Source organism: Loxodonta africana, chromosome 7 (assembly GCF_030014295.1).
Source record: "Loxodonta africana isolate mLoxAfr1 chromosome 7, mLoxAfr1.hap2, whole genome shotgun sequence".
Taxonomy (NCBI): Eukaryota; Metazoa; Chordata; class Mammalia; order Proboscidea; family Elephantidae; genus Loxodonta; species Loxodonta africana.
In genome coordinates, this window is record NC_087348.1 from 84,184,670 (window position 1) to 84,203,128 (window position 18,459).

At 37.7% G+C, this 18,459-nt stretch overlaps 2 protein-coding genes across 2 annotated transcripts; both read left to right on the forward strand.

Annotated features, from left to right (window-relative positions):
- Positions 1-1,725: 1,725 nt before the first annotated feature.
- LOC100658252 (olfactory receptor 52D1-like) lies at positions 1,726-2,929 on the forward strand. Its single transcript, XM_003421447.3, has one exon. It carries the CDS (start codon positions 1,979-1,981, stop codon positions 2,927-2,929), a length of 951 nt encoding a protein of 316 aa, XP_003421495.1. The 5' UTR covers positions 1,726-1,978.
- Positions 2,930-15,726: 12,797 nt separating this feature from the next.
- LOC100657968 (olfactory receptor 52K1-like) lies at positions 15,727-16,677 on the forward strand. Its single transcript, XM_003421446.2, has one exon. The coding sequence runs from the start codon at positions 15,727-15,729 to the stop codon at positions 16,675-16,677; it is 951 nt and encodes a 316-aa protein (XP_003421494.1).
- Positions 16,678-18,459: the final 1,782 nt, after the last annotated feature.

An 18,459-nucleotide genomic window follows, 5' to 3' on the forward strand; every position in this document is an offset into this window, starting at 1 on the left:
TGTTGATGTTGTTATCTTTTCCAGTCCAGGTAATTCCAAGTCATGGCAACCTCATGTGTTACAGAGTAGAGCTGCTCCATAAAGTTTTCTTTTCTTTCTTTTTTTTTTTTCAGTGGAAGCAGATTACCAGGCTTTTTCTTTGACAGTGTTGCTGGTGGGTTCGAACCTCAACTCTTTCATTACCAGCAGAGCACAAACCATTTGCACCACCCAGAGACCTAAAAGAAACATAGTATGTGCCTATTTAAAAGTACATGATAGAAAGAAATGAAGAGTAGGAAAAAAAGTGACTTCGTAAATACTTTGTCAGATTAGTCACATATGCAGAGTGGTTAATGAGAACTGGAAGGTATGAAAAAGAGGTATAGCATACATTAATCCCATTTCACAAACCACTTCAAAGACCTCAACATCATCCACATGCAAAGCCTTTCCAATATATATCACTCTTTAACTGCTTGCAAACAGATAAAATATTAGTTGTTCAAATTTCGTATGCGACTCCTAAGGCTTGCTTGCCTAGATTTTATCCTTCTTCCTTTTAAGTTAGGAAACAGAAACCATTTATTTCTAAGTCATTTAGAATGTAGACTATGCAATCTTCTATCTAAAGTCTGGGTCCTTTCTAAATGCCCTGAAAGATTCACAAGGATTCTGCTCGATCACTTCCAGTAATGCAAAACTCACTCAAATACTGAAACACTAACTGAGAGTTCAAAGGAGAAGCACTCCAAAAGCCTCGTTCCATACAAAGTAGTGTCTGGTTGTCACTGATGTGAAAGCAACTCATAAAGAGAAGTTCAGACCTTTGCAGGGGACTTCTTTGCTTTGTGGAGTGATTTTCTGCATCACTAATCTTGGAGAACCTGAAGGACATGTTCTCTTTAAGCTACGATTTATCAGAAGTCATAAAACCATGGTGTCAGTATTTACTATGCATGTATCATACTCAACATCCAATCAGGTAGTTGTGATAAAACAGAGAATATGTTTGCTATACAACTAACCTTTGGAAGGAGAAAAAAGGGGGGAAAAAATACTGTGCAATAAATGACAGTATGGAGGACTTAATATATAATGCATAGGACAAACATAGAAAATTATGAGATTATTGTCTGTAACAAATTTAATACCCTTATAATTGATGAAAATGAGGTGTTTGTCAGAAAATCCTAACAGAAAAAAATGTATTAGAGAAGTTTGTGAAATCCTCCAGAAAATTGTTGATGTAATGGACATTTCTGTAAACTGGGCAGAGGACAAAGCGAAGACGTGAAGAAATTGATAATGTGGAAAAATTGACCTCATATCCTACCAGTCTCTCGCTTAATAATTTCCAGAAACACTCACATTCTGGTCTGTTGGTTACTGGTTGATAGCAATTCTTCTTGCTTTTTTTTTTTTTTTTTTCATTCCTGGGAACTATATCCCAGACTTCTAATATTTTAAGTTCTATCATTAAGGTATCGGTTAAAATGTGACATTCTTATCACCCAATCTGATGTGCACAACTCCAATCACTATTAATCATATTATGATATTTTACTTTTTCTTGTTGAGGGCAAACTGCATGAGAAGAATATCTAATCTGTTCATTTATTTCTAACCAGTACCTAGACCACTGGTATACATTAACTGCTCAGTAAATATTAATTTAAAAAGTAAGACCATTGAAAAGATCCTTTTATTGGCAATGAATGAGCAAGGTGACTGATATGGCCCCCATAATACTATGAAATAATACATACATTATCATTTTGTACTTCTGTACACAATAATTTGATATGCTACTAATTTTAATAACTTGATTTTAATGAATTTAAATACCCATATTATGAATTTGAATTTTTTTTTAAGAGACAGAACATTAAGGATCCTCCTGAACAAGATTTCTGTTTTTCAGAACCTGAATTCGATCATCTTGTCATAGTAACTTTACCTTTAGAAGTACAAATATAAAACAAGAAGAAAAAACATAATGCTACCTCTAAACACTTCTCTTCCCTCTCCTATGAGTTTTTTCCTGTTGGGCATCCCAGGACTAGAGCACATCCATGTCTGGATTGGAATTCCCTTCTGCTCCATGTATGCAGTGGCTGTGGTGGGGAATGTGACCATCTTGGCTGTGGTGAGGGCAGAGCGAAGCCTGCATGAGCCAATGTTCCTCTTTCTGTGCATGCTGTCCGTCACTGACCTGGTCCTCTCCACCTCTACACTGCCCCGCATGCTCTGTCTCTTCTGGCTCAGAGCTCATGACATCGCCTTTGATGCTTGTCTGACCCAAATGTTCTTCATCCATAGTTTTACTGCCATGGAATCGGGCTTCTTCTTGGCCATGGCCATTGACCGTTATGTGGCCATCTGTGACCCACTGCGTCATGCCACCATTCTCACTCATACTCGCATTGCCAAAATGGGAGCTGCTGTGGTCCTCCGCGGGGTGGCCTTCTTTTCTCCACACCCCATCCTGCTCAGACAGTTGCCCTATTGCAGAACTCGAATCATTGCCCACACTTACTGTGAGTTCATGGCTGTAGTGAAGCTGGCATGTGTGGACACAGGACCTACCAAGCGTTACAGCCTCAGTGTAGCCTCCATCATTGGTTCCTCTGATGGCTTTTTCATTGCTGTCTCTTATGCCCTAATCCTCCATGCAGTCTTTCGTCTTCCATCACGGGAAGCCAGCCTTAAAGCCCTGCGCACATGTGGCTCTCATGTCTGTGTCATCCTCGTTTTCTACTCCACAGCTGTTTTTACCTTCCTCACCCACCGCTTTGGCCACAATGTGGCTCCCCAAATTCATATCTTCATTGCCAATATGTACCTTTTGGTACCCCCTTTTCTAAATCCCATTGTTTATGGGATTAGGACTAAGAAAATTCGAGATCATGTACTTAGTTCTCTAAGGGTAAAGGTTGCCTGGTTATAGTGAAATTGTTTGCAGAGGTAATATCAGAATAGCTAGTAATCTAGGAGGGAAAGAGTGCAAATAATTGGTCCTTTACTCATAATCTATGCTAATACTTCTCCCTTTGAAATCAGATATTTTGTCGTATTTTAATGAGAGTAGAAAGACCCCAAGTAATAGAAATTGTAATGAAACTAGCAGGTGTAGTATTTTTTGTGTATCATCTGTATAAATAATTTTACCATAATCAGGCAACCTTTTACACTTAGGTTTAGGGAACTTAGTATTTGCTGCATAGAAAAGGGATTCCCTTCTACCCCTTCTAGTTAGTGATCTACTGTGGTGTATCTTAGGGGTAGAAGTGCATTTTCACCTAACAAGTCATCTGAAAAGGGAACAAGCCCATAAGAACCTCTAAAAATTTTCCCATGTAGTATCTGCAACTGAAAAATTAATAATTACTGCCAGTATGCTACAGAAGAGGCAATACAACATGATTAATGGCTCAGTGCTCAGCTGATAACTTAAAGGTCAGCGGTTCAAACCTACCAGCCACTCTGTGAAAGAAAAGACATGGTGATCTGTTCCTGTAAAGATTATAGCCTTGGAAACCCTATTAGGCAGTTCTCCTCTGTCCTATAGGGTTACTATAAGTTGGAATCAACTCGATGGCACATAACAACAACAACAATGTCCTCTGAAGACATCATCTAAGTATGTGTTGCATTCACAAGACATGAGATGCAGGATGAATGTCAAACAGAGTATGGAAAACTTCAACATTGTAATAATAAAAAAGACAATTTCTTAAACACTGTATTGTCCATAAAACATTTTATCTCCACAAAGAAGAACTTGTACTTGCTATTAATCTTCTCCCTAAACTAGCATAGGGCCTTTTTAAACCACCATTACTGAGTTTCCTGAAAACAAATTTAACTTTATGTTGGCGGCTACTTACTTGGGAGATTGATTCAAATGTACTGGACCTCAGTTTTTAAATGCCCTTGTTAAAGGTAGAAACCTATCATTAACTCAATTTAAATTATTTGTTAACGATGGTATTTGTAATATTGAGAATGAAATCATGCAGTTTAAACTCCTTTGCCATCTCAGAAATATTTGATTATTTCCATGATTCATACTAACAAAAGCACTTCCCCAGCTTTACTGCAAAAAGAGATATGTAATATTGTAATTAACTACTGACAGTTCACTTTTTGCAATTAAATTTAGTATAGTTAAAGACAAATGTGCCAATTCCACAGTCAGAGTGCCTGGATTCATTATTCCTACCTGTTCTTTACTATCTGTGTTAATGTGAGGAGGTGTCTGAAATTCTCTGGGCTTTGTTTTCAACATCAATAAAATCTGGATACTAGAATTTCTTACCCCATAGAGTTATAATAATTAAAGAGTGAAAGCATACAATCCCGTAAGTCACTTAGAATAGAGCTTGCCATACAGTGTGTCCTCAATAAACCTTAGTTAACATTATGAATTATAACAAGGACTAATTTTTTATTATATGCCAGGTTCTATATAATTTGAATTATATAATTGTCATAATAATCACTGGAGTAGGTGTTATTCTGATTTTATGATGAAGTACTTTGCCTCAGAGAGGTTAAATATTGATGAAGGGATATAGTCTACACTCAAACCATCACCAATGTACAGAATACATGTTTAAGGACTCTCTTTCCTCTGCTTTTATCCATAGCATCTCTCAGAGCACCATCTGCATATATGTTTTAATGAATGCTTTCTAAAGGAATTAACAGAGCCATAGATGGTTTGGTTCACTTGTCATATATAACCAAAAGGTCAGCAGTTCTAATACACCAGCTGCTCCTTGGAAACCCTGTGGAGCATTTCTATTCTGTCCTATACGGTTGCTATGAGTTAGAATAAATTCAACTGCAACAAGTTTGATTTTTTTTTTTTTAATTCAGATGATGGATACAATCAAAGATTTTGAATTAAAATCATAAGTATACTTTAAGGATCTTTGTTTAAGATAAAAGGAAAAAAGGACAACAACAGTAAGGAGAGACCTCTCAGACTGAACAGAAGGGAATCCCTTAGGGAAAAGTATAACTTTGAAACTACGGGCAATATGTTGGATTTTTATGATTCTAGACCCTGAGAGGTTTGGCTTGTTTGGTTTACTTATTTGAAGCTACCATGAGGCATGGTGTTTAATTATAATACATTTTCTGACAAGTATCGGTTATTTATATGTCAAGAAATAAGGTCTAAGGAGTTAGAACTTATGAGTGATCTACCAATGGATCTCAATTTTTCAGCAACAACACTTGAACAAAATCCTCAGAAACACTGCATTGAATTCTAGCTGAGAAAGAAAAGATATGCAGGTTATTAGATACAGTCTTTTATGCAAATAACTCACAGCTTCAAAATTTGTTTGCCAACCACTCCCTTCCCTGACCCCCAACAAGGTATTTACATAAAAGAACTATGCAATTTTCTTTTTATACCAATATGTAAAAAAAAAAAAATTGACATAACAGTACTTCTGAAAATACCTCACAGAAGGAGGGAGTGGTTGGCAAACAAACTTAGAAGGCACATGTTATTTGGGTAAAAGTGTTGTATTTATGCACAGATGTTTATTAAGTGACTAAAATATGCCAGACGGTTAGATTCTGAGAACAGGTGAACAAAAGAGACACAATCCTTGCTTCAGGGAGCTTATATTGTAGTGGAGGTGACAGAACTTAAGTCATACTCAAATCCACAATTACACCTGATATTAAGTGAAGGAGAAGCATAGGTTTTTGTAAAGGCATGCGGAGGGGGTTTTGATCTGGTCTAGGGGAATCAAGGAAATTTCCTTACAAATGATATTTATTTGAGAGATGAATGAGAGTGAACTAGCTGAGGAAAGAAACAGTGGTCAGGAAATGAATATGGTGATATTACAGGGAAAGAGAGCAGAGTACATGAACATATGAAAGCCTTAAGACATGACAGGGTGTAATACATTGAAAGAACTGCAGAAAGTTCACACCATGGGCTGCAGCACAGAGAGTGAAGGTGGGAGCAGTTTGAGGTAAGCGTGGAAAAGTAGGCATGTAGAGGTGGGTGGGTTCTGTTAAGGAGTCTCAATTTTATCCTAAGAGCAAGAAGAAGACTTTGAAAATTTTAATGAGAGCTCCAACAAACTTGAAAACCTAGAGGAAATTAACAAATTACTGGAAACACATTACCTATCCAAACTAACACAAAACAATGTTGAAAATCTGAACAGACCCACAAGAGAAGAAATTGAAAAGGTAACAAACTCCCAACAACAACAAAAAAGTCCTTGCTCGGATGGGTTCACTGAAGAAGTCTACCAAACATTCAAAGAAGAGCTTACACGAGTACTACTCAAACTATTTCAGAACATAGAAAAGACAGGGATACTTCTGAATTAATTCTGTGAAACCAGCATAACCCTGATACCAAAACCAGGCAAAGACACCACAAAAGAAAATTAAAGACCAATATCTGTCATGAATATAGATGAAAAAAGTCTCAACATTCTAGCCAATAGAATTCAGCATCATATCAAAAAAAAAAATAATACACCACTACCAAGTAGCATTCATGCCAGATATGCAAGGATGGTTCAATATCAGAAAATCAATCAATGTAATCCACTACATAAATTAAAGAATCATATGATCATTTCAATCAACTCAGAAAAGGCATTCAACAAATTCCAACATCCATTCCTAAAAAAAACTCTCAGTAAAATAGGTATAGAAGGGAAGTTCTTCAACATAATAAAGAGCATCTATACAAAACCAACAGCCAACATCATCCCTAATGGAGAGAGGCTGAAAACATTTCCCTTGAGGACAGGAACAAGACAAGGATGCCCTTTATCAGCACTCCTATTTCACATTGTGCTGGAAGTCCTAGCTAGAGCAATAAGACAAGAAAAAGAAATAAAAGCCGTCTCAATTGGTAAGGAAGAAGTAAAACCGTCCCTATTTGTGGATGTTATGATACTATACATAGGAAATCCAAAAGACTCCATGAGAAAACTACTGGAACTAAGAGAAAGATTCAACAGAGTAGCACAATAAAAGATAAACACACAAAAATCAGTAGGATTCCTATGCACCAATAAAGAAAATGATGAAAAGGAAATCAGGAAAACAATACTGTTTATAATAACCCCTAAAAAAATAAAATACCTAGGAATAAATCTAACAAGGGGTGTAAAAGACCTATACCAAGAAAACTACAAAACACTACTAAAAGAAATCTACCTGAATGGAAAAACAGATCATGCTCATGGGTAGGTAGATTCAACATTGTGAAAATGACAATTCTAACCAAACTAATCTACAAATACAATGCAATCCCGATCCAAATAACAACAACATTCTTTAAAGAGATGGAAAAAACTCATCATTAACTTTATATGGAAAGAGAAGAGGCCCCGGATAAGTAAAGCACTATTGAAGAAGAATAAAGTAGAAGGACTCACAGTACCTGACCTCAGGGCCTACTATACAGCTATAGTAGTCAAAACAGCCTGATACTGGTACAACGACAGATACATTGACCAATGGAGCAGAATTGAGAACACAGATGTAAATCAATTCACATGATATTCAACAAGGGCCCAAAGTACATTAAAGTGGGGAAAAGGCAGTTTTGTTTGGTTTTGTTTTTTAAACAAATGGTGCTGGCAAAGATGATGTCTATCTACAAAAAAATTAAACAGAACACATGCCTCACGCCATGCACAAAAACTAATTCAAAATAGATCAAAGACACAAATACAAAACAAAAACTATAAAGATCATAAAAGAAAAAGATAAGATCAAACCTAGAGGCTCTAATACACAGCATTACAGGATACAAACTATAACAACACGAAGACTCCACAAGATAAGCTAGATAATTGAGATCTTCTGAAAATTAAACACTTACACTCATCAAAAGACTTCAACAAAAGAGTAAAACGAGAACCTACAGATTAGGAAAATATTTTTGGCTATTACAAATCTGACAAGGTTCAAATCTACAAAATCTACGGGAAAATCCAACAACTCTACAAGGAAAAGACAAATAATCCAATTAAGAAATGGCCAGTGGAAATGAAAAAAAAAAACACTTCACAAAAGAAGACCTTCAAGCGGCTAATATACACATGAAAAAGTGCTTTTGATCACTGGTCATTCGAGAAATGCAAATCAAAGCCACAGTGAGATACTATCTCACCCCTGCATTACTGGTACAAATCAAAAAAACATAAAATAACAAATGTTCAGAGACTGCAGAGAGATTGGAAAACTTATGCTCCGCTGATGGGAATGCAAAATGATAAAACTATTTTGTAAAACAATATGATGCTTCCTTACAAAGCTAGAAATAGAAATACCATATGATCCAACAATTCCACTCCTAGGAATATATCCTAGAGAAATGAGTTATCACATGAATAGACACGTGCATACCCATCGTTTTACTGCCATGGAATCAGGCTGCAGTAAAACTATGGATGAAGAACATTTGGGTCAGACAAGCATCAAAGGCGATGTCATGAGCTCTGAGCCAGAAGAGACAGAGCATGCGGGGCAGTGTAGAGGTGGAGAGGACCAGGTCAGTGACGGACAGCATGCACAGAAAGAGGAACATTGGCTCATGCAGGCTTCGCTCTGCCCTCACCGCAGCCAAGATGGTCACATTCCCCACCACAGCCACCGCATACATGGAGCAGAAGGGAATTCCAATCCAGACATGGACGCACTCTGGTCCTGGGATGCCCAATAGGAAAAAACTCGTAGGAGAGGGAAGAGAAGTGTTTAAAGGTAGCATTATGCTTTTTTTTTTTTTTTTCTTGTTTTATATTTGTACTTCTAAAGGTAAAGTTACTATGACAAGATGATCGAATTCAGGTTCTGAAAAACAGAAATCTTGTTCAGGAGAATCCTTAATGTTCCGTTTCTTAAAAAAAAAAAAAAAATTCGTAATATGGGTATTTAAATTCATTAAAATCAAGTTATTAAAATTAGTAGCATATCAAATTATTATGTACAGAAGTACAAAATGATAATGTATGTATTATTTCATATTATTATGGGGGCCATATCATTCACCTTGGTCATTCATTGCCAATAAAAGGATCTTTTGGAGAAGGTTAAGGCAGTACACAATACTGAGAAAGCTAAGACAACTTGTGCAGAGCAAGGTCATGGAAGCTCCATAGAGATATTGAAACGCCCTGAGCTACAGAATTGTTGGGCTGAGGGCTGAGGGGATCATGGTCTCAGGGAACATCTAGCTCAATTGGCATAACAGTTTACAAAGAAAATGTTCTACATTTTACTTTGGTGAGTAGTGTCTGGGACCTTAAAAGCCTGTGACTGCCCATCTAAGATACTCCACTGGTCTCACCCCTTCGAGAGCAAGGGAGAATGAAGAAAGCTGAAGAAACAAGGAAAAGATTAATCCAAAGGGCCAATGGACAACTCCCACAGCCTCCACCAGACTGATTCTAGTACAACTAGGTGGTACCCAGCTACCACCACTGACTGCTCTGCCACGATCACTCTAGAGGGTCCTGGACAGAGCTGGAGAAAATGTAAAACAAAATTCTAACACAAAAAAAGACCAGATTTACTGGCCTGACAGAGACTGGAGAAACCCAAGAGTATGGCCCCCAGACACTCTTTCAGCTCAGTAATGAAGTAACTCCTGAGTTTCACCCTTCAGCCAAAGATTAGACAGGCCCATAAAACAAAAGGAGACTAAAGCAGCACACCAGCCCAGGGGCAAGGGCTAGAAGGCAGGAGGGTACAGGAAGGCTGGTAAAAGGGAACTCAAGTTTGAGAAGGAAGAGTGTTGATATGTTGTGGGGTTGTTAACCAAAGTCATAAAACAATATGTGCACTAATTGTTTCATGAAAACTAGTTTGTCCTGTAAACCTTCCTTTAAAGTGCAAAAAAAGAAGAAGAAGAAAAAATATAATTTTAAACCAAGGAGTACCTGATCAAGTTTGTGTTGTTTAAAAAAATACATACAACTGTGTGTGTGTGTGTGTTTATACATATGTATATATATATATATATGTATATATATATATATATATATATATATACACCAAACAAACCAAACCCACTGCCATCAAGTCAATTCTGACTCATAGGAGCACATAGGGTTTCCAAGGTTGTAAATCTTTACGGAAGCAGACTGCCACATCTTTCTCCCAGAAACCCTACATGTTTCAAAGAGTCAGCCTTTTGGCTAGCAGTCGATTCTTTTACCCACTGTGCAACCAGGACTCCTATATATATGGAGCCCTGGTGGTGCAGTGGTTATGAACTTGTCTGCTAATCAAAAAGGTAGGCAGTTTTAAATCCACCAGCTTCTTGGAAACCCTATGGAGCAGTTCCACTCTGTACTATAGGGTTGCTACATATATATGCATACATATATACACACATACTCCTTGATGGCAACAGGTTTCGTTTGGTTTATACCTGTTGCATTCGCATGGATTCCAAATCACAGCGACCCTATGGGACAGAGTAGAATTGCTCCACAGGGTTTCCAAGGAGAGTGGCTGGGGCTGGTGAACTGGAACTGCTGACCTTTTGGTTAGCAGCTGAAGCTCACCATAGGTACATATATGTATATATATATATATAGTATCTTTAATGGGAAAATGAGGCAAAGAATGAAGGGAAAGAATAGAACAGGCCTATTAAGAGGCTATAAAAGTTTTCTAGGAACATCTGATAATCATTTTGCTCAGAATGACAGCGATCATAATGAAAAGTAGATAGATTTGAGCATCTTAAATATACTTTTGGTTGTGAGACACATCTTAATGCAAACTAACAGAGTCACAGGTTGAATAGCTGTTATTATCCTTGGCTATATTATTCTAGGCCTTAGAGTCTTAGAGTGGAGCCCTGGTGGTGCAGTGGTTAAGAGCTACATCGAGCTATACCTCTTAACCATAAAGTTGACAGTTCGAATACATCAGCTGCTCCTTGGAAACTCTATGGGGCAGTTCTACTCTGTTTCCTATAGGGTTGCCATGAGCTGGAATTGACTTTATGGCAAAGAGTTTGATTTGTTTTCTTGATAGAGTCTAGAGTGGAAGATGGATGAAAACTGCATGTGTGTGTGTGTGTGTGTGTGTGTGTGTGCATTTAGTTATATAAAAAAGAATTGAGGGCTTACAATTTGCCAGTTACTTAGAAAATAATAGTGAATAAACTGAGACTCAACCACTGTCTTTGGAATGTATACATTCTACTCCTTTCTCTAACAATATAGTTCCCAACATTTCTTCTCTTTCTTTGAAATTTATTTGTAAGCTGGGCATCTGACATTCTGAAGCTCAGTTTCTACTGGATCTAAGCCTATTACTGTATAATAAAATCTCCCTTCCCCCCAGTTTCTCCCTTGGTCTTATTTTAATTTTCCCTCTCTTTGTTCCTTTCTCTACAACTTCTTTACCAAACAATGTTTTTCATTTAGTCAGTTAATTTGTGGATTCTAATCTCATTTAGGAAATCAAGAATCCCAATCTCAATTTTTGTTTTGCTCATGGAAGCTCTAAGGTCACTGGAATTGATGTTGAAGCAAGATATAGCAATTTTTATGCTATTATAGATAAAAAAAAAAAGGCAAGAATATTCAGAAATTCAGCCCCCACAATTTGTCCAGGGTCCAAGGTCCCACTTTATACCTCATGTTCCTTTGTCACCACTACCATCCAGCTTCCTTACCATTATGCACAAATATTGATCATTTATATCAATGTTTCTCTTCTTAAATGGTTTTATAGGACCTTGCTCTTCCTTCCTCAGTGCCTCACCAAGTTCCCTCCAGTAAAAACCTTCCATTGTGCCAGCCCTTCTTTAATTTCCATTGTAAATGAGTTATCTAGTGTTTCCACACCATGCCTTCTCTCCTCTCATAATGTACCAAAGATTATTTTACAATATCCCTAAACATCTGGTCTCACTCAAGTATGCTAACCTCAATGATTGGCTCTAGAATTCTTCTCTAAAATATCCAAGCTATGAAAAGCACTTAGCCTAATTAGGGCCCCAGGAGGGCAGGATTTACCAGCATAAATCTACCTCAAGCTCAGACTCTCCATCTTATTCTGCACATTAACAGATCTCCCTGTATCTCAAGTGGACAGTTGTTTTGCTGGCCCTAGTCTCATTGTGACAGGATGAAAATCCATCTGCAGGCACTACTCCAGGAAAAAGGTAAAAAGGAATGGTAGAGATTAAAAAAAAAAAAAATCCTGGAAAGTGAAGAGACATGTAAGATAAAGAGGTTCTCAAATATTTTCATCCAAATACAACAATCACTAACTCTTCTTAAGGCCATAGTTGGGATCTGTAATTTTTGAATTCTCAGTGACATTCTTTAAAAAATGATGAATACCTCTCTACATTTTATTCCTGGTTGGGTGGTATCTTTACTTATAGTTAATGTTGTTGGAATTGTTCCTGATCTCTCAGACAAAATCCTGTCATGGTGCTTTAAAGCTCCTGTAACAAAACAAACAAACAAACCAAACCCATTGCCATGGAGGTAATTCCAACTCACAGCAACCCTATAGGACAGAGTAGAACTGCCCCATAGGGTTTCCAAGCTGCAATCTTTATGGAAGCAGACTGCCACATCTTTCTCCCCTGTAGCAGCTGGTGGTTTCTACCCACTGACCTTTCAGTTAGCAGCCAAGTGCTTAAACACTGAACCACCAAGGTTCCTATGACATCCCTCTAATGCTACCACCACGTGAAAGATTTTCAACTACAGTGTTCCTGATAGATGGTCATTTAGCTTGCACCTGAAAAATCTCCACTGACAGTGAGCTTCTGGTTTCATAGGACTGTCTTTTTCTTTGGGGACAGTTTTGTGTGATAGGAGTCTTTCCTATACTGAACTAAAAGATACCTTCAAAATTTTTAACATTTTCTGTTTGGTCAGGTAGCTACCTCTGATGATACTAAATGAATCTTTTTTTTCCCCCCTCATCAGTGCATAATTAATCTAAAAATATTTGAAGACAAAATTATCAGGTCATCAAGTATTATTTCTATGGTATGAATTGAAGACTATTCATTGTCCACCACAGTCCTTTGCAAACAAACAAAAATCCAGAAGAACATTGTGTTTTACATGCCTCACTTGAATTTTGATATTTATTAATAGAAAATTTGCACTCCAGAACACTAACGCATTCAAAGAAAGATGATAGAAACATTGTATGCATTGTACAACGTTGGAATTTAATGGCACATTCAATCATCACTACAAGTCTTGCAAGGTATGTCTTCTCTCACTTTGTCAGGTGGGGAAACTGAAGATCAAAGCTTTAAATGACTTGCTCAAGTAACATATCACAAGTGTCAGGGCTGAGACTCTATCTCAGATATACCGTACCTAAAAGCGCTTGTTATTTTCCCTACACCAAGTTACCTGGTGAACCGCCATCATTCAGCTGCTACAAGCCTTGTACCTAATGCAGTTGAAATATGAAATATCTAGATCAGAATAACTCCATTCATGACACATAGATGCTACAACAGTTTTTTTAGCAGATAAGTCACTGTCTTTTGGGAACTTAAATATTTATAGAAAATTAATTAGCAAAATCTCCTTTTCATAGTTTGTATTTCATTTTACATTTTTGTTTTTAGAGGCTGGGGTTATGGGTTGAAATTTTAAAAAATAATAATTTCTTAGAAGAAACTTAAAAACAATGCATTGCATTAAAAACAAATTGCAAGTATATTAGACTGGAATATGGGATTAATACTTACATAAGTAAAAAGACTAATAATCCAAATACATCAACAAGTAAAGCAAAAGGTGGTTGTTGTTGCTGTTTTTGTTGTATGCCATTGAGTCTATTCCGACTCATAGCAACTGTAAGACAGAGTAGAACTGCCCTATAGGGTTTCCTAGGATGGAATCTTTTTTTTTTTTTTAATTTTTCTTACGCTTTAAACGAAAGTTTACAAATCAATTCAGTCCCTCACTTAGAAGCTTATACACAACTTACTACATACTCCCACTTACTCTCCCCCCAATGAGTCAGCCTGCTCCCTCCTTCCAGTCTCCCCTTTCATGACCATTTTGCCAGTTTCTAACCCCATCTACCCTCCCCTCCAGTCAGGAGATGCCAACATAGTCTCAAGTGCCCACCCGGTGCAAGTAGCTCACTCCTCATCAGCATCTCTCTCCTACCCATTGTCCAGTCCAATCCATGTCTGATGAGTTGGCTTCAGGAATGGTTCTTGTCCTGGGCCAACAGAAGGTTTGGGGACCATGGCCACCAGGGTCTTTCTAGTCAGAGTCAGACCGTTAAGTCTGGTCTTTCTATGAGAATTTGGGGTCTGCACCCCACTGTTCTCCTGCTCCCTCAGGGGTTCTCTGTTGTGTTCCCTGTCAGAGCACTCGTCGGTTGTGGCCAGGCACCATCTAGTTCTTCTGGTCTCAGGATGATGTAGTCTGTAGTTCATGTGGCCCTTTCAGTCTCTTGGGCTCATAATTACCTTGCGACCTTGGTGATCTTCATTCTTCTTCGATCCAGGTGTGTTGAGACCAATTGATGCATCTAAGATGGCCACTTGTCAGTGTTTAAGGCTCCAGACGCCACACTTCAAAGTAGGATGGAATCTTTATGAAAGTACTCCTAGTGGTACAGTGGGTAATGCTTGACTGCTAACAGAAAGGTTGGAAGTTTGAACCCACCAGCTACTTTGCAGGAGAAAGATGTGGCAGTCTGTTTCTATAAAGATTACAGCCTTGGAAACTATGGGGAAGTTCTACTCTGTCCTATAGGGTTTCTACAAGTTAAAGAATTGACTTGATTCTTGATGGCAATGGGTTGTATTGGTTTTAATCTTTACGGGAACAGATTGCCAGGTCTTTTCTCCCTCAGGGTCGCTGGTGGGCTCCAACTGCTGAGCTTTTTGTTGGCAGCCTAGCGCTTAACCATTTTGCCGCCAGGGCTCCTTAAAAGAATATTATACAATATAAATATTATTATATTGTACTTTTATTTTCTAAAACAACTTTATGGTATATTTTCCATCCCTTTATTTCCACCTTCTATTGAAATTTCTTTTTTTGTATGTGATTGCCTCTATTGGGTATTATTGCATTCCAATTCTGCCAACTGATACATCTGTTATTGTTTTTTTTGTTTTATTTTTACTGTCATACTTTCCTGTTATAAGATCAACAGATATTTTCTAGGTCCTTTGTTTAGATTATTAATACATAACAGCTAAGTATCTCTGGGAAGAATCCAAAGGACCAAGGCCAATCCCAGTATCTGAGGACCTTGGGGTGATTAAATTCAGTTTCTTTGTCTTGAGTGAAAGCCATGCTTTCTAGCTTGTTCATGCTGGCCCTGTAATGCTGAGAATATTAGAGTTCCTACCAGGTCCTGCTGTCTAGGAAAAAAAAAGAAAAACCTACATAATTGCCATAATTGCATATATTGACTATTAACCAGAATCACTGCCACAAGAGATTCTAAATTATAAAGTTGATATATCTCTAGTGATAATTTATCTATGAGACACTTTCTCCCTTTTGCAAAGGTAGTAGTGCAGGGATATCTCCCTCCGCACCCCAAGTTACTGAAACATTTACTTAGTCATTAGTTTATGTAATATAATCATGATTATCACCATAAATTACTGTAGCTGAACTTTTTGTAGATGAAAATGACACAGTGATTTCAAAGTGTTCCCTGTTTGTTTCTCCCTAGGAATCAGGCTTTGAGGAGCTCAGGTTAGAGATGTCCTCTTGCAACAACTCCATTCCTCAGCCTTTGGTATTTATCCTTGATGGAATCCCTGGTCTGGAATCTTCCTATGGTTGGTTCTCTGTGCCTTTTTTCTTGGTGTTTATTATTACAGTCATTGGTAATGTCACCATTTTATATATCATCCGGAGGGAGAAGAGTCTTCACGAGCCCATGTTTCTCCTCCTGGCCATGCTGTCAGTGGTTGACCTATCCCTGGTCGGTGTCACTGTGCCCCGCACGCTGGCTATCTTCTGGTTGAATGCCAAGGAAATCAGCTTCAATACTTGCCTCACGCAGATGTTTTTCATTCCTTCCTTTTATGTCATGGAGTCTGGGATCCTCCTGGCCATGGCTGTTGACAGATTTGTGGCTATCTGGAACCCTCTGAGATATACAACCATCCTTGATAACAACATTCTTGTGAAGATGGCACTGGCTGTCGTGGCAAGGGCAGTGGCAGTGCTGACCCCAGCACCCATCCTTGCAAAAAGCCTGGGAAGCTTCCGAACTCATGTTATTGCTTACTCCTACTGTGCCTACATGGCTGTGGTAAAAGTAGCCTGTGGAGATGTTTCTAATCACATTGTCTATGGCCTCATGGTTGTTGTAGCATCTGTGGGATTTGATCTGTTTTTTATCATTCTGTCCTATGGAATGATCCTTCATGCTGTCTTTCAGATACAGTCTTGGGAGGCACGGAGCAAAGCTCTCAGCACATGTGGCTCTCATCTCTGTATCATTGCTCTCTTTTATTCCCCTGTTGTCTTTTCAGTCCTGGCCCAGATTTTAGGCTACTATATGGCTCCCCACCTACAGATCATCATTGACAACCTATACTTCCTGGTGCCTCCCATGGTCAACCCCTTGATTTATGGGGCCCGAACCAAGCAAATACAGGAACGGGTACTGCGGATCCTCCACTGTCATAGAGACCAAGGTTGATACCTTAGGTGGACAGGAGATCTGAGGATGTGGATCTAGAAATCATGTCAGGTTGGAGATAGAGATGATTTTTGCCAGGTTTGTGGATTCATGGGAAAAGGAATAACTAAGGCAATATTATGATTTAACTAGCCAGTGTGGGACTGAAACTGGGAAATGCCCTTTCCATCAAGATGTAGTTTTTACGAAACCCTCAAAATAAAACCTGCCCCCAACCAAATATTTATACAAGTAGCAAAATAATAGTGAATCTTATTGTTAATTGATACAATAATGGTCTAATTGCAGCACATCAGTTAATTTAGAAACACATTTTTAAATGACATGAGGTAAAATGCAATTCAGTTATATACACTCGAGACTTACAAGAAAAATAATTATTCAATGATTCTTGTTTATTTATTATTTTTCTTTCTTATTAAATACAGTTCTGTTATTTCACCAACAGAAAATTTTGTATCATGGAAAAAGGTACTAATGGAAATAAAGACATAAATATCCATGAGTATATCAATAATTAATGAACTCTCTTTTGCTGTCTGAAGGGTTTTAATAGGAAAGGATCATCTTAGGGAGTTACTATTAGTGCCATAATGTGGCACCAGCTATATAATAGACTGGAGCTGAGACGTAGGTATTTTACAAATGAAAAAACTGGAGATCTAAAAAAACTATATTTTCTGTAGCTTTACTTTTCTCTTCATCTACCTGACATCATCTATTTACACAAATTCAAGACACCCAAATCTATGTCTTAAACCATTAATTATGCCTGTGCTTCAGGGGAAAAAAAAATATATATATATATATATTTTTTTACTGTTCATATGCCCCCTACTCTTAAAGTGCTCCAAACTAAACTTGTAATCTCCTTGCCAACTTAATTGACCCTTGGAATTCCTCATCTTGGTTCATTTGACTTGAGTTACCAAATTTGATGCAAAATCTTGAAATGCCCTAATTATTTTTATTTTTTTCCATCCATTCAACTGATCACCAAGATTTACCTGCAATGTCACCTTAATGAATTTACTTCTCTGCCTTTCTGTTATCTTTGCCCTACCAAAGACTATCATCATCTTTAATTTATGTACTGTAAAACCATCCTAACTATCCTTCCTATCTCCAATCTGTCCCCTATTCAAAGAATATTCAAAGATATTCTTAACACTGCGTTAGGGTTTTCTTCCCCAAACAGAGATAATATCTCATCCACATAAAATCTTCAACAGCCTGTTACTAAGAGTAAAGTTCTAACTCTATAGAACAACATGAATGTCATTTCATTACTTGACTCCAATTGCCTTGGCAGGTTTTTCATTCTCACTAAACCACAGTAGAGACATCGATTAAGCCCAGCCTGACTATTTTTCTCAACACATTCCTTGCAACATTGGCTTACTCTCCTAAGCAAATTTTCCCTCAATATTTTGCAATCAAAATCCATCCCCACTCAGTAGACACTTTCTTCAATTTCTCCTTCTTTTTTTTCTTCCTGCTTACCCTTTTAGCAGTGTCAATCATCCCTTCTCTGTACTCCCAGAGCATTTTAGTTTTCCTTGAGTCAGTTGTCTATGTTTTGTCCTGCACCTTAGTTTTTTGAATACATGCATTGTCATTGCTCTTACATTGCCATTTCCTTAAGGGCAAGGTCATGGTTAGATGTTAGATTTTGCACTGAACATAAGCAGGCTCTAAACCCATATCTTAATTAAGAAAAAAAAAAAAAACCTGTAAAACATCAACATGCCTACCATGGGAAAAAAAAATGGGAGCTAGGTG

What these genes read in the sequence shown, in the direction of transcription:
- LOC100658252 (XM_003421447.3), top strand. Translation starts at nt 1,979, where the DNA reads ATGCTACCTCTAAACACTTCTCTTCCCTCTCCTATGAGTTTTTTCCTG.
- LOC100657968 (XM_003421446.2), top strand. Translation starts at nt 15,727, where the DNA reads ATGTCCTCTTGCAACAACTCCATTCCTCAGCCTTTGGTATTTATCCTT.